This window comes from Hippopotamus amphibius, chromosome 9, assembly GCF_030028045.1.
Source record: "Hippopotamus amphibius kiboko isolate mHipAmp2 chromosome 9, mHipAmp2.hap2, whole genome shotgun sequence".
Classification (NCBI taxonomy): domain Eukaryota; kingdom Metazoa; phylum Chordata; class Mammalia; order Artiodactyla; family Hippopotamidae; genus Hippopotamus; species Hippopotamus amphibius.
Window position 1 is genome coordinate 57724130 of NC_080194.1, and position 23552 is coordinate 57747681.

General features: G+C 48.4%; 1 protein-coding gene across 1 annotated transcript; it reads left to right on the top strand.

Moving 5' to 3' along the window:
- The first annotated feature begins 3916 nt into the window (after nt 1–3916).
- On the top strand, nt 3917–23318 carry VSTM5 (V-set and transmembrane domain containing 5). The gene is made up of 5 exons (XM_057747918.1): nt 3917–4187; nt 14601–14681; nt 20203–20529; nt 20642–20782; nt 20913–23318. Exons 1-5 carry the CDS (start codon nt 4097–4099, stop codon nt 20954–20956), a joined length of 684 nt encoding a protein of 227 aa, XP_057603901.1. The 5' UTR covers nt 3917–4096; the 3' UTR covers nt 20957–23318.
- The last annotated feature ends 234 nt before the right edge of the window (nt 23319–23552 follow it).

The window sequence follows — 23552 nt, forward strand, 5'->3', positions numbered from 1 at the left end:
ATTCAGTTGCTGAGCGCTTATTATACAGACACTGAATTGGATGCTGTGGTAATTACTGACGCGGGTCAGGGGTTCCCCTGCAACCATCCCACTTCACACTTGTGTCTTATCTGACCCTCCCAGCAGCATTACTAAATAGTAATATCATTTTACAGAGAAGGAAACTGCCATAAAGAAATGTTAAATAGCTTGCCTAAGGTCACATAGCTAGGAATGGAAAAGCTGGGCTTTTCCCGGATCTGTCTGACTCCAGAGCCAGAGCTCTTACCCAATGTGCTCCCCAGAATCACTATTATCATGCAGAAGGGATATAAAGAGAACAAGCACTGGCACTCACCCTTAAGGGACCATAGGCTACTAGGGGATAAGGCTTGCCTGCATCATCACCATAACTCCTGGTCAGGGAGGCTACACACAGGCTGCGTGGTACAGGCAATTTGGACCACCCAAGTTCAAGGGAGAAAGAGACTTTCCATTTTGGATCTCCCCCTTAGCAGGCCTGGCCTCCATATGGTTTCAGGGTGACATGGGGAACACACCCCAGCTCAGCTTAAGAGCCTTAGGGCCCTGTATGGCACCAATAAGGCCAGCTCAAAGGAACCAATGTTAACAAAGATCGTATAGGTCTTTCATACTGTAACATTCAACACAATCCCCTCCCAGTTCAACCACGTGCCTGGCACCCTAACACCATACATACATAATAAACAGTGAGTGTATTTTCAAAAGAGACCAAAAAAAAAAAAAAAAAAAACAACCCCCCCCCCCAAAAAAAAACAAACCCCAAAAAACAGGAACTTACAGGTTATCAAAATGTGATCAATTTTTCAGAACCAAACACTGAGATACGTGGTCCCATAAATTCATATGTACTTACAGGAGCAATGAAATAGCATATTTAAAATCAGGACTGTCCTTGAACATGAGAATTATATGGGGATATATGGATGTCATAAAGCTAGGTCACTATAAACACACATCATTTGCTTCTCTTGGAAGTGAAGAATGGCTCCTATGATTCTGAGAAAATAAACACTGGCGGGTATTTTGTTTTGTTTTGTTTTTAACCAAGTGGTCAGTTGGTGAGAAGAATTACCAAATACCTGAGGGCTACAGTTTATGCCAAAGATTGCAAAGGAGAAGCCTACATTTCATACTAAGTGTGAATCTTGAATTATATCCTTATAGCAAAGCCCAGAATCCTCATTACCAGTACACAGACCCCTCAAATCTTAGGCCCAACATGCTTTTCTAGTTTTTCTCCCTATTCCTCCTTCTCTGCTTCAACCAGACTATTGCTATGCCTGGGATCTTGTAGGCACTTAACTAATAGTTGTAGGAAGAAAGGAAGGAAGGAAGAGAAGGAAGGGATGGAGGAAGGAAGGAAGGAAAGAAGGAAGGAAGGAAGAAGAGACAGAGAGAATAAACAAATGTAATGGTAAATATAATAGTGGCTTAAATGAACTTATGCTATCTCCCTCTTCCCCTCTATGAAATCCTACTCTGTGTAAAAGATCCAGTAAACTCAGATCAAAGTGTCATGGAATATGACACAAGAAGCTTCTAACCTACAGCGGTGGTTTTCCAATCTGGCAACACACTAGAATCATCCAGTGAGCTTTCAAAAAACACTAACGCCAGGGCCCCACCCCAGAAAATATGATTTAATTGAACTGGAGTGAGGCCCAGGCCGTGGTGCTTTTTTTCTAATGCGGAGACAGGGTTTAACATTTCTGGTACAGCCCAACCTCCTCAAAGGTCCAGAGAGTTGATGTTACTTCTCCATGGCCAGAGAGCTGGTGGGTGCCAGAGGCAGGATAGGAACTCAGAGCATCGCTGAGTCACTCTAGCCTTCATCAGCTCTTGATCTCATGAAATTCTCCCTTCTCTCTTACATCTCTCAGACGGCAGTTTTTCGCATTCGTGTGCCAGGTGCCAGGTACATGGCAGTGAGCAAAACAGCCCGTTTGCTCTCATCTTGGCCTCAGCAGGAAGAGCCCAAGTACCTGGAGGCCTTTCTCAATCCGCATCATGCTGTCTAGTTTGTGAGTTTCTTGGGACCAGGAGCCATGAGGTATTCATCTTTGGAGCTGCAGGGCCTAACACGTAGCATGGTACGGGCGCAGATTTGATGAAAGTTTGATGAATAAGTAAATGAATGCAAGTGATTCCTGAACCCCTTTACATGGAATAAAAAAAAACAACAGAAAACCATCCAGAAGACCCCTTGTATGAGTCAGAATGTTCTCAATTTTATGTCATAGAAATCCAACTTTGATTTTTTGAGGCAAAAGAGGGTATTTATTTGCTCATAACTGGCAAAGGCAAGTGTGCTGAATCCCAGAGCTCAAACCACGTCATGAGGGCTCTAGCTCTCTTCTCAGCTCCCAGCTTAGTTTGTGCCATCTTGGCTTCATGCTTCATGCAGGGCCTTTCCAATATTCCCAGTATTCCCAGGTAGCTATCCTCTGATTCTAGCAGTCCCAACATGACCACATATCACTCCCAGGGAAGACTCTGAGGGCCCGTCCACACATCCTTGAACCAAACACTTTGGCTGGTGAAAAGTGTACTCTGATTGTCAGCCTGGCTCACAAGCCCACCCAGGGGTGGTCAACAGGGCACCATTACCGTCAGCCTCACCAAGAACACATGAAATTGGCAAGGATTCCCCCTTAGGAACCAGAAGAAGGAGATAGGAAAGTATGCCGGACTGCCATGGTCTTCTATCTTGCCATCTTCCTGTTCCATCATCCTAATTGTCATGATGGCTTTTGTCCTCCTCCACGTAACTTCATGGATACAAGATAGGTGCCACAGAGCTAAACATTATGATGTCTTCGGGGCAGGAAGAAAGGGAGAGGGGCAGCCCTAGTGTTATCTGTCACTTTTATCAAGAAAGCAAAAACTTTCCCAGAAGCACCCCAAAAAGACTTCCCTTAAACATCACAGGCCAGCACTGGACTACTCTGCTGCATCCAGCTGCAAAGTAGGCTAGAAAATGTAGTTTTTAACAAACTGGAATTGAATTTCATGACTAGCTGGGACCAGTACTAATTCCTCCCCCACCCTGTATTCTCCCCGCCTCCCCCCTCCCCCCAGGGGTAATTACTCTTGCTCTGAGTCCCCATAGCATATTGGGCCTCCCTTATTAAAGAGACATATGCACTGTATAGCAATTGCTTGTTTTTCCAGCACCTACCCCTTGCTAGGATTTCTAAAGACTTCTATCTTGTTCATAGTTGTATCCCCAGCCCTTAGCACAGTGCCCAGCTTCATTCCACCAGTGTTTTATGAGTATCTACCATGTGCTGGGCCCTGTGCAGGTAAGTAGGCTCTCAGCGAACACATCTTGGATGGATGGATGAACGGAAGTGTGGATGGTGGGTGGGTAGATAGTGAATGGAATAATGGTGGATGGTAGATGGATGGATGGGTGGATGGATGGTGGATGGGTGGATGGATGGTGGATGGATAGATGGATGGATGGATGGTGGATGGGGGGGTGGAAGGATGGATGGTGTTTAGACATACGGATGGTACATGGTGGATAGAAATCAGCACTGTCCAATGGCTCCACCCAGGGCAGCGCGAGGCTCCCTTGTCCTCCTCTTCTCACCTCTCTCACTCTAGGCTGTCACTTCACTTTCCTGAAAGCCTTCTCATCTCACATGGAGCCATTAGATGGTCCCTCTTGGTCCTCAGGCAAAGGCTAATATCGTCCCTCCCTTCTGCCACCCAGCATCCAGCTGAATCTTGAATCAATACTAGTAAAATGGGTGTGAACGGAAGCAGACTACTCATTATTTGCTATTATTTACCTCTGAGTGTGTGCATTCCAACTGCTTCCTCTCTCTCCCTCCCTCACTCCTCTCTCCCTCTCTCCCCTTCCTTCCCCACTCCTTGGGAACTGGTTCAACCAGAGTACTACCAGCTCACCTGCACCTGGCCTCACAGGACCTGCCCGAGGCAGCGGAGGAGGAGCTGACCGGCCGGCGGGCCGGAGGCGCAGCGGCGGCCACGTGAGCGCACAGCCGGGGCCGCGCCGCGCCTCCCGGGACGTCGATGCCGGGCCGGCGGCGCGCGGGGCTTGCTCATGAGGCCTCTGCCGAGCCGGAGGAGGAGAAGCCGCGGCCTCTCGCTGGGAGTCTTCGCCCTCTGTTTGGCCGCAGCCCGCTGTCTGCAGAGTAAGCGAGGGCCGCGCCGGGCGGGGGGCGCGGGGCGCGGGGCGCGGGGCGCGGGGCGCGGGGCGGGCGGGTCCCGCGTGGGGATGGCGGCTACCCCGCGGGCTGGGAACCGCAGCTTCCCCGGGGCTGGGCGCGGCCCGGAGCGCGGCCCCGGCCCCGGGCAAGGCTCCCCCGGGCCGGCTCACGGGCCACTCGGGCTACGCGCCCCGCCCCGGGCGTTATCAGAGCCGGAAGCCGCCCGGGAGATAAGCGGCTCTGCCCGGGGGCCATCTCCTCCGCAGCATTTTTTATTTTATTTTTCCTGGAATAACCAGACTGCAGCCCAGGCATCCGTGACCTCCGGGCACACGGGCCCCGCCCCCTACTGCGGGGACCCGCCTCTTCTCCCTGCCGCGCCTTCCCTGGTCCCCGGCGCTGGTCCTGGGTGCTGTAGGCCTCCCCACCTCTCGGAGGAACCCACAGCCGACTCTCTGGAGGAGAAAGGATTGTTGGGGTGGGGTGTTAGGGCCTGAATTCCTCAGGCCGGCGGTGGTCCTCAGGGCTCTGCCCCCAGCAGTGGAGGGTTTGGATGCGCCGTCCTCACCATCCCCTGGCTCGGTGCGTCTGCACGGAACGCACAGCCCCAAGAACTCCCAAGGATCCAAACCACAGATGAGAACGCAGTTCTCCTTTCTCACTTAATCGTTATCTTTATGATCGTTCTCATGGTACAGATCAGTCATCTCAGGTGTGGTGACTGACAGGGTAGGGCCGCTGGCGGCGGGAGGATCTGTAGGAAGAGCCACGCTCACCGAGCACGTTAGCGCTCACTGTCCCCGGGGCTTGACAGCACTTCTGTCACTGAATCCTCAGGGCAACCCTATGAAAAAAGTGCCTCTTATCGCTCCCCGTTTCACAAGTGAGAAAACTAAGGTGTTGCAGAAAAAACTGATCCCACGAGAAACCAAGCACAGCACTCGGAGAGTTGGAGAACTCAGATTTATTGAGCCGGCGGACCCAGACGAGCTAACGCTCCAAAATTCTGGGACCCCGTTTCAGGGGAGTCTTCTCCTTATATAGGTTAAAACATACAGCTATAATTGGTACAAACTGATTGGCTACAAATTACTATAGGTCACGGGCAGTTACACAGCGCGGGAGTTGCCATGGGTTACACACATAGTAGGAGGTCCTAACAGGAACTTGTAGGAGCGGGACATTCCATTCCTATCAGGACTAAGGTCACAATTTGCATTCTCACATTGGTTGCAGGTTGAAGTTAATGGTCAAGTTAACAAGTCTATGTGCAAAGGGTCTCAAACAAAGGCTTGGGGTGGGTGCCTGAGAGCGAGACATTCTTCCCTTACCTGATCACTCTTAGTAATTCATTTTACTGTTTAACTGAGAGTGGCAAGCAGGCCTTTGCAAGATAGAGGAGAGTAAGCAATTACAAGTATGGAAGTTTCAATTTCCTCATCAAAGGCACAGCTGTCTTCAGCTTGGCCGTGGCGGAGTTAGGATTTAAATCTGGGCAAGTTAGCACGTTTGCCCCTTACACCTCTCTAGCTAGAGCCCCGCTTTGGAGGCTGCCGATCTCAGGAACCCAGAAAGACTGGGAGGGGGCATGTGCCTCTGGCTGTTTGTGGAGCAAGAAATAGCTGGTTAGTCTATCAGGTGGGTTGGTGTTTTGGGCATTGCAGTGACCTTTTCTATCAGTTTTCAACCTTCCAACATGTGTTTCCAGCCAGACATTCTCCTGCAACATCTGTACAGCTGTCCCAGGCATTCAGGGAGCAGCCATTCACCACAGTGTATAATTGTTACACTGTATTCACTCACTCAGGGCACCCTCTGCTTCCAGGAAGCAGGCCACGGTGCTACTGGGGATACCAATGTTCACAGTCTTGTTCTCAGACAAGCAGAAAAGGGTGCTGGCCTAGAGTGGTGAGTCCTGAGAGGCAGCAAGTGCCAAAGTTCTGGAAGCCTTAGAGGCTCAGCACCCAGACTTGGGGAATGAGGCCAAGCCCCCTGAAGAGAGCTGCCCCTACCCAGTGACAGATGGACAGGAGCAGCCAGGGGAATGGGACAGAAGGAACACAAGGTGTTCTAGATAAAGAGGAAGCACATGCAAAACCAGGAGGAAGGGTCAAAGTTTTGCACTTCTCCATTGAATAGTGACTCCTGCAGAGCTGTCAACTCCAGGAAGATAGGTTGCTAGCACTTGCACAGTCTACCCCTTAAGGGTAGTGAGTGGGTGTGCACCTGCCTGATGGGGACCTGTTCTTCAGCGCCAGCACTGATGATGTAGAGGAAGCTTCTTCCCTCTCACCAGCTCCTTCTATTCTCTGCCTCTTCAGCCTCTGCCCAAAGCTTCCACCCAGAAAGTCCGATATTTGTCATTTACACTAAACTCTGTGTGAAAGCATGCTCCACAAACACAGAGACACCCCGCATTTGAAGCCTTTTCTCTATAAATGGGGCTGCTATGGACTGAATGTTTGTGTCCCCCTGCAATTAACATGTTTACACCCCAACCCCTAATGTGATGGTATTTGGAGGTGGAGGCTTTGGAAGGCACTTAGGTTTAGATGAGGTCATGATGGTGGAGCCCCCATGATGGAAGTAGTGTCCTTATAAGAAGAGGAAGAGACACCAGAGATCCCTCTCTCTCTGTCTGCCATGTGAGGACGCAGCAAGATGGCAGCTGTCTGCAAGCCAGGAAGAGAGTCCTCCAAATCTACCGACACCTTGATCTTGATTTGATGTCCCAGCTTCCAGAACTATGTTGGTTAAGCCACCCAATCTATGATATTTTGTTATAGCAGCCCGAGCTAAGACAGAAATTGGTACCGAGAAGTAAAGTGCTGTTATAACAAATACCGGAAAATGTGGAAGCAGCTTCAGGACTGAGTAATGTGTAGAAGCTGGAGGGGTTTTGAAGTACATGCTAGAAATATGGACTCTAAGGGCCGTTCTGGTCAGGTTTCAGATGGAAATGAGGAACATGTTATTGGACAATAGAGAAAAGGTGATCCTTGTTAGAAAGTGGAAAAGAACTTGGCTGAGCTGTGTTCATGTTCTAGTGTTCTGTGGCAGATAGAGCTTGGGAGTGATGAAATTAGATATTTAGCTGAGGAGATTTTTAAGCAAAGTGTTAAAGGAGCAGCTTGGTTCCTCCTGTCTGCTTATAGTAAAATGCAAGAAGAGAGAAATGACTTGAAGAAGGAATTCTTAAGCAGGAAGGAACTAGAACTTAAAGATGTGGAAAATTCTCAGCCTATCTATGTTACAAAAAAAAAGAGAAAGCATGTTCGGAAGAGAACATGTAGATTGCGGCTGAACAATTGTTTGATAAGATTAGCCTGGGTGTGAATCATGGGCCTGATCAGCCACCCCAACAAAAACAACTCTTGTGTCACTGAAGGGGGTGAAGACAGAATGAAATGAGGGACGGCTGTCAGCTTTGATAGATCCTGCAGGGCTGACAGTATCGCTGTTCAGCTGCGAACGCTATTTTTCAGGACAAGAAAAGAATGACTCTGAAGGCAATTCAGCCAGCATCAGAGCTGTCTCCTTGGTTTCAAATGGGGTGTGTCGGGGGGGTGGGGTGGGGAGGGGGATTGCCTTGGCATAGGAGGAATCCCTGGAGGCCCTGGGGAGACACCAGGATCCATCACTCCAGGACAAGGCCCCACCGGTCACCTGTGCAGCCGTCCACATGGCGTACAATTACTAAGCAGTTATGGTGCGTCAGGCGCTGCACTGGCCCAGGTGAAACAAGTGAGGTGTGGCCTCTCTCTGCGCTGTCCTCTCAGATTGATAGACAGTGGTCTTGCATACATAAACATGTACCCACCCAAAAGAGTGGTGCCTGGGTGCGCTTTTAAAAGATGAAGTAAAAAAAAATGCAATCCTGCTGTACTTGTTACTCAGCAACTTACTTTTTACAGCATTTTTTTTTTTTTTTTTTTTTGGCAATGCCACACACGGCTTGTGGGATCTTAGTTCCCCAACCAGGGATCTTAGTTCCCCAACCAGGGATTGAACCCAAGTCTTCGGCAGTGAGAGCGCAGAGGCCTAACCACTGGACCACCAGGGAATTCCCTTTTCACAGCAGTTTTTTTTTTTTTCCGCACGGACTTAGTTGCTCCATGGCATGTGGGATCTTCCTGGAGTAGGGATCAAACCCGTGTCCTCTGCATTGGCAGGCGGATTCTTAACCACTGCACCACCTAGGAAGCCCTACAGCAGTGTTTGAACTATATGTTGATAGCTGAGATCTTGCTCCTTCCTCTCAACTGCTATGTGTATGTCACTGTATCCATATGCTACTTTTTCCTTAGCCAGTTCCCTCCTGATGGACATGTCAGCTGTCAGCTTTTCACCCTCCCTGGGGGGAGAGCAGAGCCCTAATACAGGGTGCCAAGTGCAGGGCTGTTGATATGCACGTCACATGGAGCAGGAGCAAGCCAGGCCGGGGGCCACCTCCAGGCTCTCAGGTGCCCCCTGAACATACACATCTTCTCCCCATGGGGGTAGTGCTCAAAAAATACTTGGAAGATTACTTAAAAGCTTTTGAGGGAGGGGCAGCATCAACCAGAAAGTCACCCAGATTTCCTCGTTCCTGGTCTCCAAGGGAGACCTGAGTATATTCCCTGCTGGTCTAGGAAGGGGCTGCAGTCAGGAGGCCATCCTTTCTTCATTGTCCCCAGGACTTAAGGACACCTATTTATTTCATCTGCTCTAAGACTTTTTTTTAGTTTTAATATTCTGTTATATCTAAAGTCAAGATGCATGTTACAAATCAGTAGCTTTGCTGTAATCTCTGTTGGCCTGGACAGAAGTTGAGTCCTTCCCAAGAGAACGTCGGTCAAGGTCAGCAGGAAGCATCCTCCTACCTGGGGAGTGTGAATGGAGAAGGTGAGATTGAGTGTTGAAAGATGAGTAAGTGTATGCAGCAGGACAGAGTGGAGAAGAAAGTTCTAGGCATGTAGCAAGTGCTTGAAAACTAGGTGCACACATCCTCTTGGGGCTTGGCAGGATCTGGGTGTGCTAAGTGACAGAAGAGGAAGTGGGGAAGTGGGGGTGTTGCCTTAGCAGGCACCTACTGGGAATTTAACTCATCCCCCGCTCAGAGGCCCCACTGACACTGCACCCCCATAGCCTGTGCTTTCAAAACGCTGGTCTGCCTGCACCTGGGTTCCCCCTGGAACACAGGCCCAGGGTAAGAAAGTATTTACTTACCCAGCAGAAATGGGAGTAGGAAAGAGGCAGGATTGGCAAGTTCGAAGTTGGGCAATGATTTTCTCCCTTAACTGGTGTGCTGGGCCGGGAAGGCACTGGTCAGCCTTGTGGGCAAAAGGGAAAGGACACACTGGACCATAAAGGGAGCACAGAACATTCCTGCTGTTCACTGTGGTCCAGAAAGCATAGCAGCCTCTCCCCTGCTGAGGTGCATCCCTAGGGGCAGCTCAGGCCAATGCCGTGCTGACCCCAGAGGAACCCCACTGCTCTGGGGCTTCTTGGGGTGTCCCCAGCTAGGAAGGGGCAGGGGCTGGTTCCCAGTTCCAGGGCTGGCAGTAAGCCCTGTATCCGGGGTCACCTTCCTTCTCTGAGTGCACAGGACCAGGAGGGTGGGCTGGCTTAGTGGTTCTCAACCAAGGCTGCACGTTAGAACCTCCTGGAAGGCTTGTAAAACCTACAGATGCCCACGCCCTACCCCAGACAGTTACATTGGTCTCTTCGAGGGCAGGACTCAGCACTATTTGGTTTCAAGTTAGGCTCCTGGGGTGACTCTGATGTGTGGCCAGGCAGAGAGCTTCTGGACTAGAGCGTTCCCTCCATCTCGTCTCAAGGAAGCAGCTTGGCAGGAAGTGTGCACCTTTCTCCCATCTTCTGTTCTCAGAACACTCCCTATTGTGTGTAGAAGAGTCTCACTTATGCCTTATTTGTAGTTTAATCCTGACAAACCCATAGATACTCTGCCACCAGGCGTAGGTCAGGATACAAGGCTGCTTTGCTTCGAGGTTTGGTTTGGTTCAGTACATGGTTCCTGAGCCCTGTGCCAGGAGCCAGGGATACTCAGCATGGTCCCTGCAGTGGGGGAATCACATGAGCCAGAGGGGAGGTCAGATCCTACCCGGATGATTGGAGGTCAGATGCCGAGGGAGTGCTGAGAAAGGCATTTAGCTCAGCTGAGAGTTGGAAGGAGGCTTCTTGAAGAAGAAGCCTTGAAGGCAAAGTACGAGGAAACCAGGTGAGCCGGGAGGAGGAAGGTTCTGAGCAACAGGACATAAGGAGCATAGACACAGCACTGCCACCTTCTCGCCCTTAGGGCCAGGAGCGGGTGACAATTCTTTAGTTAAATCAGGTTTTGCAGCTCTGGTCAGTTTCTTCATATTCAATCTGATAAGTTGTCTAACAGTTAAAGGAATGGGGCTTGGGAAGGTCTTGGATCTCAGGTGCTGGAATATTTCCTCTGATACACTCTTACACTAGTGCCAGGGAATCAGGAGGGAGATGTGGGTCTCTTGGTGCCAGACACTGGCCAGGGGGTCTAACATGAGGCTCCTCTGGCTGTTTGCCCTTCTGTCCTATTGCAGTATCCCCGCCCCGGGCTCACTGTGGGACTGGGTTCCATTCCTTTTGAAAGCCAATGCCCGGAAGTGGAACATCAGACCCACTTTTTCCTCTCTGGGATGGGAGTTCAGGGGTCCTTGAACCAGCACTTGTTCCTCTTTGTCAGGTAGACTGTTAATTCAACTTGACAGCGCCAGTTTGAATGAGCCATCCATCATGTCACACACTGCTGGGGTGCTGGCAACTCGGACCTAAGTGTGTGCTCACCTGCTCCTTCTGTCTGGGGAGATGGGCAGTCACTCATCCAACATGAATGCAAAGCCAGCTGGGAACTGTGCTCTGGGAGCCGAGTGGGGCCTAGCAGAGGAGGTAACATTTAAGATGGGCCTTTAAGAGTGAGTTTCTGCTCACTCTGCTGAGAATGGGGAGGGGTGATCTGAGCTGAGCTGGAGGGGTTAAGCCACAGTGGGGAGTGGTCCACGGTTTGGTGCAATTGGAATTGGGGGAGTCTTGGGAGATGGGGAAGGAAAAGAAGGTTGAGGCTGGGTTTTTTAGGTCTTTCAGAGCCGGGGGAGACAGAGCAAGATGTGTAGTTTAGAAAGATCACTAATAATAGCCTCTAGCCAACTGAAGAGAAGAGAAGCCAGTACCTCCTAAGTTTTTATAATTGTTAATAACAGTTACAAAGACAGTAGTATCTGTGACTATTTATTGAGCACATACTTTATGCCAAGCACTGTAACAGCTGTTTTCCATGCAATTTCACAGTAATCCTGCAAATAGGTACTATTAGTCCCCATTTTAGAGATGGGGAAACTGATGCTCAGAGAGGTTGAGAAACTTGCCTAAAGACATTCATTCTTTCATCAGGTGTTTATGGGAAGCCCACAGTGCCAGGTACTGTGCCAGGCCCTGGGAGAACAAAATAGACCAGCCCCTGTGTTCGTAGCTGAAAGTTGATCTAGGAGGATGGAGTATTAATCAAGAGAAATTACAGTGGACTGGGATAAGCTGATAGAGTGGAACAGGGAGCCATGGGAACCCAGAGCTGGGACCCCTAACCTGGTGTTGAGGGACTGTGGAAGGCTTCCTGGAAGAAGCGATGTTTAAACTAAGACCTGTAGGATGAAGCGGGATTGGCCCTTTAGTCTCATTGAAGTAGGAGCTTTGTACTCTAACAGTGGTACCCAGTCACGTGTGTGCCTGAGTTTTCTTTTGATCACTCTACGCTGCCCTTCCAGGTGCCGTCAGGCATCCTGTAGAAAGAATTGTCGGGAGGTCAGCCACTTTATTTCCTCCTTCATCCTCCTGTTCCACACACATTTCCAAGGAAGTATCTCGAGGACCCCACCTCCTGGTTCCCCAGGCTGGCCACCAACTCAGGCCCGCCGTAAATCCTGTAGCCCAGCTCTGCAGAGGCCAAACCTAGCAGCACCCCACCCCCCAGGCTTGGGCAGGGCCCAAGCCATTCCTGGCTTCCTGGACATCCGAGTAGGAATGTAGCAGTGACTCGACCATAGCCTGTGACCATTCAGAAAAATGTTCGGCTTTTCAACAAGGGTGACTATTGCTTAAGTTAGAAAGATTCCAGCAGGAATTCCACAGGGAGGAATTTCAGGTCACCCAATCTCTTGCCACACTCCCACAAGTGAATCACAGATTTACAAATGCTCATTCAAGTTCTATACCTGTTACGTAATTTGGGCTGGAAGAACGAGCCTCCTTCACTCAACATGCCAGCTCCCAGTCTCAAATCTACTGCTTCAATTCCTGGTACAACTCCAGCTTCTGCTTACACACCTGCAAGGATGGGGAGCTCACTGCCTCATAAGCCACTCAGTGCATCTTTAAAGAATTCTTGTTAATAATAGCTAATAATTATTGAATGATCACCAAGTGTTAGAAACTGTGATCAGCTCCTTATATGTATTGCCTCCCTTAAACGTCATTCTGCTACAGGAGATGGGCATAGCCCTATTATAGTATACTTATTTCAGTGGTAACAGAGACAGAAAGAAACTAAGTAATTTACCCCAGATCACACAGCTGTTATTGGCAGACCTAAATGTTTAGGATAAGTCTGCCTGACTCCAAGTCTGTGAATGCATCTCTCAATTTTGTTCACTAGAACCCATCTCCTTTCAATATTTATGCACTGGTCCTTGTTCTGGCGATGATTGGGTTTCTCAAGTCTTCCCTTCTCCAAGACGAGAAGTTCTGCAGCAGAGGCTGGTCCCCTGCCTGGCAAAGTGGTATTAACAGTGCTCGTGAATGAGAAGAGGGGCCAGCTTTCAGGGATCTGAGGAGCATCCTCAGTGCCTCCTTTGCCTAAAGTCCTAAGGATGTTGTCCTGGGACCAGCAGCAGCATTACATAGGAACTTGGTCGTGATGCAGACTCTGGGGCCTCACCCCAGACCTACTGAATGAGAGACTAGGGATGAAGCCCAGCAATTGTTTTAGCAAGCCCTCCAGGAGATTCTGATGCAACTAAATGTTGAGAACCATTGCCTTATAGCATTACAGAGAGTGGAGGAGGCAAAGGGAATTACTTAGGTCACCCGTTCTTCCTCCCTAACTCAAAAGCATCTCTAGAAATAGGACCAGATATAATAAAATTTGAGGGATGCCAGAAAGAGTCCATTTCCCCCAAATATCTGGCTGAAAATCTGTCGTGGGGCCTCAAACACTCCTTTTTCACACAATGGCCCTTCATTCCTTTGGTTTAGGCGTTGTTAAATGCTCCTAGGAAGTGGTTCTGGGCTTCAGCTACTAACCCCTTAGTGGGATTCATTCAGTGATTTTCAGTCTTGGCTGCACACTGGAATCACACGGGGACTTTTAAAAATCACAGAGACTTTGGTCTCACTCCCAAAGATTCTGAACTCATTAATCCAGGGTAGGATTTTTAAAAGCTTCCCCAAATGGTCTAATGTTCAATCAAAGATTGACAATAACTAGATTAGATCAGGTGACTCACCTTGGTCTGGGAAGTTGGGTTTGCCGGGCGCTCTCTGTGGGGCCCTGAGAAGAGATTGGGTGGAGCTGGTCAGATGCCAAAACAGCTGATTATGGACTTGCATGAAGAGTCTGTGACTCTGGGTTGGTGCTCTGTCAGTGTTAGTCCCCTTGGCTCACTTTCCCAAATGCTTGTTGAATGGGAGGAGACTGGTTTGAGTCTGGGTGAAAAATCAGAGAAGGGTGCTCCTGTGCCCCCTGGAATTGGAATTGTTCCTGGCTGTCAAGCTCTCTCACCCACATGTTTTGTTTGTTTTGTTTGTTTTGTTTTTTGTTTTTTGGTTTTTTTTTTTTTTTAATTTATTTATTTTATTTGCCGTGTTGGGTCTTTTTTGCTGTGCACGGGCTTTCTTTTGTTGTGCTGAGTGGGGGCTACTCTTCATTGTGGTGTGTGGGCTCCTCATTGCTGTGGCTTCTCTTGTTGCGGAGCATGGGCTCTAGGCACGTGGGCTTCAGTAGTTGCAGCACATGGGCTCAGTAGTTGTGGCTCATGGGCTAAAGTGCAGGCTCAATAGTTGTGGCACACGGGCTTAGTTGCTCCGCGGCATGTGGGATCTTCCTGGAGCAGGGATCAAACCCGTGTCCCCTGCATTGGCAGGCGGATTCTTAACCACTGCACCACCTAGGAAGCCCTGGGTTTTGTTTTTATTGAATCTTTAATAGCCCAAGCCATGATGATCCTTAATTAGAAATGAGGAAATGGTGGCTCAGAGAAGGGAGGGGATTTGCGTAGTCATCCAGCTGGGGCATGGCACAGCCAAAACTGGACCTGGGTCTTCTGATTCCAGGGCTTCCGCAACCAGCATCTTGCCCTCTTCTGCCACCCTCTGTCCCCACAGGCAGGTGTGCCTTCTCGGCATCTGGGGAGAAGGGCGGCATTTCCACTCTACAGGCGGAAAAGGAGCTGAGAAGAACATCAGGTGAGTGTGGTGGCCCAGAAGCCACAGGGCATTTCAAGCAGAAGAGGGTGCTCAGTGGTGTCCCAGAAGGACGAGGTCATCTGCTGGGAATGAGGAGGAATTTGGAGGTCCAAAGAGATTGGAGGGACATAATAACCATGGAGAAATGAAGAGTGAATTGACGTGAACAATACAGTAAGATGGGCAGTCTGGAGGGCCCTCTCAAATGTGCACTGGAAACCGTGTGCTCTATTCTGGAGAGTGTGCTGCTCTGGGATGTTCTTCTGCCGTGTTGACTGCTCAGGTCTCAGGTCTGGGAAAAGAGGAAGTGGAGAGCTCTTGACCCAAGTTGAGGGTTTTGCCGATAGATATGATGAAAAGATAGAGGCCATTGGAGTTTGAAGAATCTTGGCAAGAATGCTTGGAACATGATGGGCTATGAAACCCAGGCTGGAGAGGGAGGAATGTGAGGGTGATGGATTGAGAAAGGTAGAGAGAGTTTGAGTGGAAAGACCAAGGAGGCCAATGGGAGATGTTGAATGGTAAATAGGAAGGAGAGAAGGTTGTGGTCAGAACAGGCTGCTCTACTGGACATCGAGGTGGAGGGAAGGAGAATATTGTTGTAGATGAGGATGCTAGAGGTATGTAGGATGATGCAGTAGAGTTGCCGTGTTTGAAGAATGAAGAGGAAAGACTGGGGGAACAGAGCACTCACAATGATGAGGAGGGGAGAGGGTGAAACAAACTCAAGGGAACAGGATTTTTCTGAAGAGTGGAGGAGTGATGGTCTAAACCAATGGTATCCAATAGAAATATAATGCAAGCCACACAAGCAAGCCATGTATGTAACTCTAAGTTTTCTAGTGGTCACATTAAAGAAGAAACATGCACAATTAATTTTAATAATATATTTTGTTTTACCCAATATGTCTAAAATATTATTTCAACATGTAATCAATATAAAAAATTATTAATGAGATATTTTACATTCTGTTTAACATGCTAAGTACCAAGTCTTCAAAATCTGGTGTGTATTTTGCATTTAGAGCACATCTCAGCTCGGACTAGCTAATTTCAAGTGCTCAATAGCTACTGCAGCTTGCAGCTGTCAATTTATCTCTTTATGTCTGTTAATATTTACTCTATGTATTTAGGTGCTCGTATGTTGGGTGCATATATTTAGTGATCAAATAAGCAAATACCTGTGAAGCAAAAAGAATGGGTCCTTAACCCCATGGGTCCCCTGCCTGCCTCCCAGGTTAAGATAGTGCTTGTGAAATACTTTGTCAATTGTGTAAATGTGAATTACTAATATTTTCAAATGTGAAAAACCTGGGACTCTGGCCCAATCTTGGCATTCTTTTTGTTTTTATTTGTCATTCACAAACTCACTAAAATATTCTAACTGTTCAAAAGGGTATAATATAAAATGTAAAGTTTTTTCCACCCCAGACACGCAGTCTCCTCCCCCAAAACAACCACAGCTCCTGATTTTTTGAATACCCTTTGGGAGATGTTCTGTGCATTTTATGGACAGATACGTGTGTGTGCACACATGCATATATACATATCATTAGTTTACTCAAATAGAAACAGTCTCTACACACTGTTCTGCTCTGTGCTTTTTCATTATTTTTGAGATCATCTAATATCAATGCATGTAGATCTACCTCATTTTAAAAGTGCCTTTGTAATATTCTAAAGTATGAATATTGATAATTTAACCAGTTCGAACTTAGTAAGAAATATATATTTGGTCTCTACTCCTGATTTCTGACACATAGCTTCTAAAAACCTAGCAATTTCCTGGGTGATAGTGGTGATAGGACCATCTTTTGTTTTAATATTTAGTCTTAGTCCCTGGTTCCTGACACATAACTTTCTAAGACCTTTGGATTCCCCAGAGTGATGAGTGTTTTTTGGTCTGTTAATGATGTGACTCTTGGAAGATGAGGGCTTGTTTGCAGAGAAACCAACCATGTGATTAGAAAGTTGGAACTTCTAGCCCCACCCTGACCTCCAGGGAGAGAGAAGGGCTGGGGATTGAGTTAATCACCAATGGTCAATGATTTAATCATGCCTGTGTCATGGGATCTCCCCCAAAAAACCCTAACCTGTGCAGTCTGCACTAACTTCAGGTAGTAAGTGTCAGAAGTGTTCCATGTGGGGTAAGAAACAGTTTTCCTTTACTAGTCCCTTACCAGTGAACACATAGGTTGTCACCAGTCTTTTGCTATTGCAATTGACTATACTATGCTTCAGTGACAATATGCACACTTACATCTTTGCATCTATGTGGCCTTATTACTTGTAGGATAAATTCCTAAAAGTGGAATTTCTGGGTCAAGAGGTATGTGCTATTTAATATTTCTATAGGTTTCACCATGTTGCCCTTCAAGCAGGTTACACCCATTTATAATCTCCACAGTAATGATTGAATATAACTTCTGCACACTCCTGACAATGTAATGTTATCAAACTTTCTCATTGTTCCCAGTCTGATAGCAGCCAAGTCATTTAAACTTTCCCAGCCTGGGTTTCACTGGGCTGTGATAAATGTGTATGACAGCTAATACTTAACAAGCATTACCCATAGAAATAGTGGCTCTTGCTATTTTGGAGTGGTTTTTCTAGTTGGGGTACAAATATAGGAACCTGATGAAAGAAAGCAGCCTGCCAGCCTCAATCTAAACCTGCATCTGTCCATTTTGTTTGGGTTTGGCTGACATCTGGGTGACTTACCAAGGCCATTATACAGCAATATGCGGGGTGGGGTGGGGGAGCTCCCACAGGGTGGAGATGAGCTTTGGTCTCTGAGTAATCAGGCACAAGAGGGGGTTGTGCTTATAGGAGGGATAGGTACCATGTAAATTGTAGGCAGGTGTCAATCATCAACACTAGTCATGGCATCTAAACCTGAAAGCCATTATTTGGGGTTTCTGTGTTGGCCCCTCGTGAAGCTATGTGTCAGAAATTCCAGGCTCACTTGTTTGAAGAATGGCGAAAGTTAGGCAGGGACATGGATATATTAGTTGCAGCTTAAAACCATACCATTTCTCTTCCTAGTTGTTTGACTCTCAGCAAACTTGGGGCTGGGGAAGGGGTCTTGCCAGCACTCCCTCAGACAGACCTGTTGCCCCCTCAGCTCAACACAGATCCAACCCCATACTTTCCTCTTTATTCTTTCATACAAGTATATCAGGAGCACCTATGAAGTGCCAGACCCTGTGCTGGACACTGGTGTTTCTGAGACGAATTGGAAACGAGTTCTCCCAGCAAAGATCTCACAGTCTGCAGCAGACTCACCAAGCATGTGTGCACTTCCTGCTGCCCCACCCCACCCCATCTCCCTATTCCAGGCCAGAGACTGGCCCAGGTTTGGCCACACTCAGCACCTCAGGCTGTTCCCAACTGTTTGGGTTCCAGCCATGAGTTCGCCTGAAGGTGCATAGGACAAGCACATGTGGTGGGCCCAGGGCCATGCAGGTGACGTGTGTAGATGAAAGTTCATGAATTCTGCTGCCAGATTGCCCTTCCTGAAGCCCAGTTTAGGTCATGCCATACTTCTACTTGAATACCATCCTGGGTCCTCACTGCCTGCAGATAACACCTTCAGTTAATCCCCAGCCTGTGACAGGTTCCTCGTGGTACATTCTGTCTGAGCTTCTTACTCACCATGTCCTAAACATGAATGTCCATCATGCCCCTCTAGGTGGGCTCACTGCTTTCTCAGTGGGGATTGCCCCTCTTCCCTTTCAAAATCTTTTTTTTTAAATTAATTAATTAATTTATTTATTTATGGCTGTGTTGGGTCTTCATTGATGCACACAGGCTTTCTCTAGTTGTGGCAAGCAGGGGCTACTCTTCGTTGTGGTGCATGGGCTTCTCATTGTGGTGGCTTCTCTTGTTTTGGAGCACAGGCTCTAGCCTCATGAGCTTCAGTAGTTGTAGCATGTGGACTCAGTAGTTGTGGCTCACAGGCTCTAGAGTGCAGGCTCAGTAGTTGTGGGGCATGGACTTAGTTGCTCTGCGGCATGTGGGATCTTCCTAGATCAGGGCTTGAACCCATGTCCCCTGCATTGGCAGGCAGATTCTTAACCTCTGTGCCACCATGGAAGCCCCCTTTCAAAATCTTATTCTTCAAGCCTCCTTTCTAATGATGTCTTCCCCCTTCCCCAACTCCTGCAAACATCCTGGCTTATTACTGGGACAGTTGAAGAGTACCCTGGATTTCCATCTCTGCTCAGCCCCTTACTGTGACATTGCACAAATTTCCTAACCTTGGTGGCTTGACCTTGCTCCTCTCTAAAATGGGGGTGGTGATATACTGTTCACCCGGCCAGCACTCACGAGTCAGTGCCCTGCCATGGAGGGAGCATGGTGAGTGCAGGGCTGAGCGCAATCACTGGTGGGAAGTCCCCACTAAAAAGAGGGTATGGTGAGATTGCTGACTTATGGGAGATGTGTTTGTGAGCCAGAGGGTTAAGGGAAGAATGGAGAATGTCACCTTCCTGCCTAAGGCTTCCTATGGCTTCCCATCACCCTTGAGTAAAACCCACCTCTGACTCTCACATCATGACCCGAGTCCTGCCCAGCTCTCCAGCCTTGTCTCCTGAACTCCCCCCAGTGGCTCCCTGCATTCTGCATTCTGACCTTCTTTCTGTCCCTCAGATGTACCAGTTCACTCTCACCTCAGTCTTTGTAGTTGTTCCCTCTGGGAGAAACACGTGTCTTCACATGGCTGCCTCCCCTGCTGCCTGTCACTTGGGTCCCAGTTCATTTCCTCAGCGAGGTCCTCCCTGACCATTCTGTCACATGCTGTGTACCACTTCCATCCCTACCCACCACTAGTGCCCTATTTTATTATCTTTAAAGCACTTGTTATCTAAAATGATCTCTTGTGTTTATTTAACCCTTGTGTGTCTCCCTTATACAATGGAAGCTCTAGAGAATAGTGAATAGTAACCTTGTGTTTTGTTCACTGTCCTAGCTTGGGCTGCCATAACAAAATACCACAGACTAGGGGGCTTAAGCAACAGAAATTTATTTTTGCACAGTTTGGAGGATACAAAGTCCAAGATCAAAGTTCTGGCATGGTTTGGTCTCCAAAGAGAGCTCTCTTTGTTCCTTATAGACAACCTCTCACTCTGACCTCACATGGCCCTTCTTCCATATGTGCCCATGGAGGGAGAATGAGAGAGAGAAAGAGAATGAGAAAGAGAGTCTCTTCTTATAAAGACACTAATTCTACTGGAGCGGGGCCCCACCCCATGACCTCATTTAACCCTAATTACTTCCTTAGAGACTCCATCTTCAAATACAGCCACACTGAGGGGATTTGTGCTTCAACATAGAAGGGGGGGGGATACAAACATTCAGTTTGTAATACTTACCATTGTAGCATCGGTATAGGAACATAGAAGATAGCCTGGCATGTAATATGTACTCAATATATACCTGCTAAATAAATGAATGCATTATAGAAATTCACTTCACTGTGAGTCCATATAAGTGGCCCCACGTCTAGCACTCCATCCCGCAGGTCAGGGCGTGTCCCTGTACATTCCCCAGGCAGCCATCAATGCCACGGTGGAAGAGGACATCCTGCTCTCAGTTGCATACTCCTGCCATGGCATCCCCACCATTGAATGGAAGTATACATCCAACTGGGGAGTGCAGAAGATTGTGGAGTGGAAGCCAGGGACTCAGGCCAACATCTCCCAAAGCCACAAGGACAGGGTCTGCACCTTCGACAATGGCTCCATCCAGCTCTTCAGTGTGGGCGTGAGAGATTCCGGCTACTACGTCATCACGGTGACCGAGCACCTGGGGAGCAGTCAGTTTGGTACTATCGTGCTGCATGTGTCGGGTAAGACACCCCTGGGGGCTCTGGTGCCTCTTGGAACTGCGAGTGTGGGGGAGGCTGACTTCATGATATTAAAAGAGATGTTATCTCCCCCTCCCCTCCCCTGGCCCCATAGAGATCCTCTATGAAGACCTCCACTTTGTCGCTGTCTTCCTTGCTCTTCTCGCTGCCGTGGCCGCAGTGTTAATCAGCCTCATGTGGGTTTGTAATAAGTGTGCGTATAAATTCCAGAGGAAGAGGAGACACAAGCTCAAAGGTAATTCTCTGGGCCTTGTGATAATCAGTTCATGGCTTGTTGGCCAGAGGCAGCCCGTGTTATCTTGTTCTCACCAAGAAACTATCCCCTGGCTAGTTGGCAACTCATGGATGTGTCTTTTGCTTTGCAGAAAGCACAACAGAGGAGATTGAGCTGCAAGATGTGGAGTGTTAGCCAAGGCTGGGCCCAGTTACATTCCTACCTCAAGAGGAAAACGTTATTTTCCAACGAAAGGAGCAAACACAGCAGGTCCACCCCCGAGCCTCTTGTTCTGCCACAGCCAACCGTTCCTGATGGGCCAGCCAGACGTTGACAAGGTTGACTGCCTGGAGCTGGACTCTGGATTGAACAAAGTCAGTTCTAGTGGCATGGAGTTCAAAGAGGAGAGGGGTGGAGGCTGTGAGCCAGAGCTGTGCTTGGCTGCGACCTCTGGGCCACGTGGACCCATAAGCAGTGGGCCCGTGCAGGCCCTCACTGCCTCCTCACTACGCTCTGCTCTGGTGGAGGGAGGGGCAGGGGAGGCCACTGGAGGGGTCCTCGAACTAGAGGCCAGAGTATTTCCAGATCAAGTGCACAGCCAGCACTGGAACAAGCTCTCTGTGCTCCGGTCTCCTCTGCTGTGGCCTCCTTCAACCCTCTGTGGGAGCTGTTGTGAGAGCTGAGGCTTTAGACCACCTGTTCAGAGCAGGGAGAGGACCCCTTGTGGTCTCAAGCTTTAGGGAGAAGAGCTTAATTTGTTCCAGAGGGACAATTTCTTCCAAGGAATAGGGAGAAAATTATCTTTCTGTTCCTCTCTTACTCCAATGTTAATTAGATTTTCCCTTCTATGGCCCCAGCGTAGGCCAGTGTGAGGAAAACAGTTCATCTTCACCGTGGGCAGCATCTGGCCGCCAAACGGCCCCCTGACAAGCTGGGTGACACTACCTGCGTGAAGCCTAGGCCTGCCTGGTGGGCGGGACAACTGGAAAGTCAGCATGGGCTTCGAATCTGCCCCCCTTAGTCACTCACACTTCCTGGCAAGTCAGGGCCTTGCTTGCTCCCAGCTGGGCTGAGGAACACTTGGCCCTCACCTACCTCACCCTCAAGGTATCAAGTGAAGCCCACAGAAGCACAGAGCACTCCGAGCAACTGAAGGAAAGCATGGGGAATCTTCCAGAGCCTAGAAAGCAATAAGCGCTTCGCCTAGTCCTAGAAAATGTAAAATGCCCTGGGGTAATGGGGCTCCAGGTGAAACCAGGGACTGGACCACAGCCGTCAGTCTCTGAAGTTATTGGCCACCACGTTTACCTGAGGTTCTCCATCCCAACTTCCTTTCGGCAAGCTCCAGAGCAGGTGTGACCTCATCTTCCACTCTCTTCTCTCTCCAGCATTCTTAGCTACAAATCGAAGGTACCACCCCGATTATTGGTGGCATTTGAGCTTAGTAGCTGTGTCCCCAGTCCTCAACTGCAAATTCACCCACACAATCGTGAAGGAGAACTAGAACATTCTCTTCTCCCTCCCTTCAAGTCCCCAATGTCCACATCTTTTCCAGAAGTTACCTGGAGATGTTAGTTTGAGGCTTTTCCCTAAATACTGAATCCAGGGATACAGGAAGGGATATTTTGGGGTATCCAGACAGAGGCTATCAGTGATCTAGAGCAGAGCTCCGAAAGCACTACTTGACTCAAAAGGTGAGAGAGAAGTTGATCTACATGACTGATTTGTAGTCCAAGCACATGACACACAGAAAGGTCTCCCCTCAGGCCACCTGGACACACATGTAAACACGCATACCTGCGCCCTTTCCCTGGGCAGCAGTCAGAGGAAACAGACCTATGCCATGAAGGATGGGTTTCTTATACTGACCTCCAGTGCCATGAAGAAGCAGGACGAGAAGTGCCAGAGAGGGTCAAGAATGATCTGCTTATTTCTTTGTCCTTTTTCACACAGCACCCCCATCAGCAGGAAACCGGATTGGATCTGGGTAGCTGCTAGAGCCTCTGTTCTCTTGACACTACCTGCTTTTCAGAACTCTACCTCTCAGCTTATGAGATGTCAGGGGTGGAAATCTTTGTAATAAAAGGAGAAATGGAGAAGAATACCCAGTGAGAGGCGCAAACCCTGATGTAAATTAAATTTGCCCCTCCCCCCCCAAATCTTCATGAAAGGTTATTCCCTCAGCTTTCCATGTTTTTACTTTGCACTTTTAAAGCTCCCCTCATTTTGAATATTTCTGTGGAAAGTTCTTCATTCTTGAGCCTGGGGGGTATGTCTATTTTTTAAAAAAGAAAATATTAAATCATAGAGGTTTAGCCACTGAACATGTTAAACTGTAAGTTATGTTTCAAGCTGTGAGAGAAAAAAAAAAAAAACTTTTAAATGAAGGCTGAAATAAAACCAGAAAAAAAAAAAAGCTCTGGTCCTTTGTGTGTGAGCCCATCCCCGCTGAGAACTCAGAGGCCCTGGGAGAGGTTTCCATCAGCTGTAGACTGAAGCAAAACCCTCAGCCACAGCCAGGGACCTGACAGGCTTTTTCATGACAATGGAATTAATCACATTGATTCGACCCTAAACATTCGTTAGCAATTCAGAAAAACAACACTTTATTAGCACCATTATTCTCCCCTGTACTGTAACCAGAAGACTAATTTGCAGTTTTTGCTTCCAGAATGTGACTTGTAATTCAATAGAGTCCTTTCTGCTTCTGGAAGGGGCTGAAACAAGGATGTGGCGGGTATATCACCTTGTTCAACAGTGCATAAGACGTCAGACAGAACGTACTTGCTTC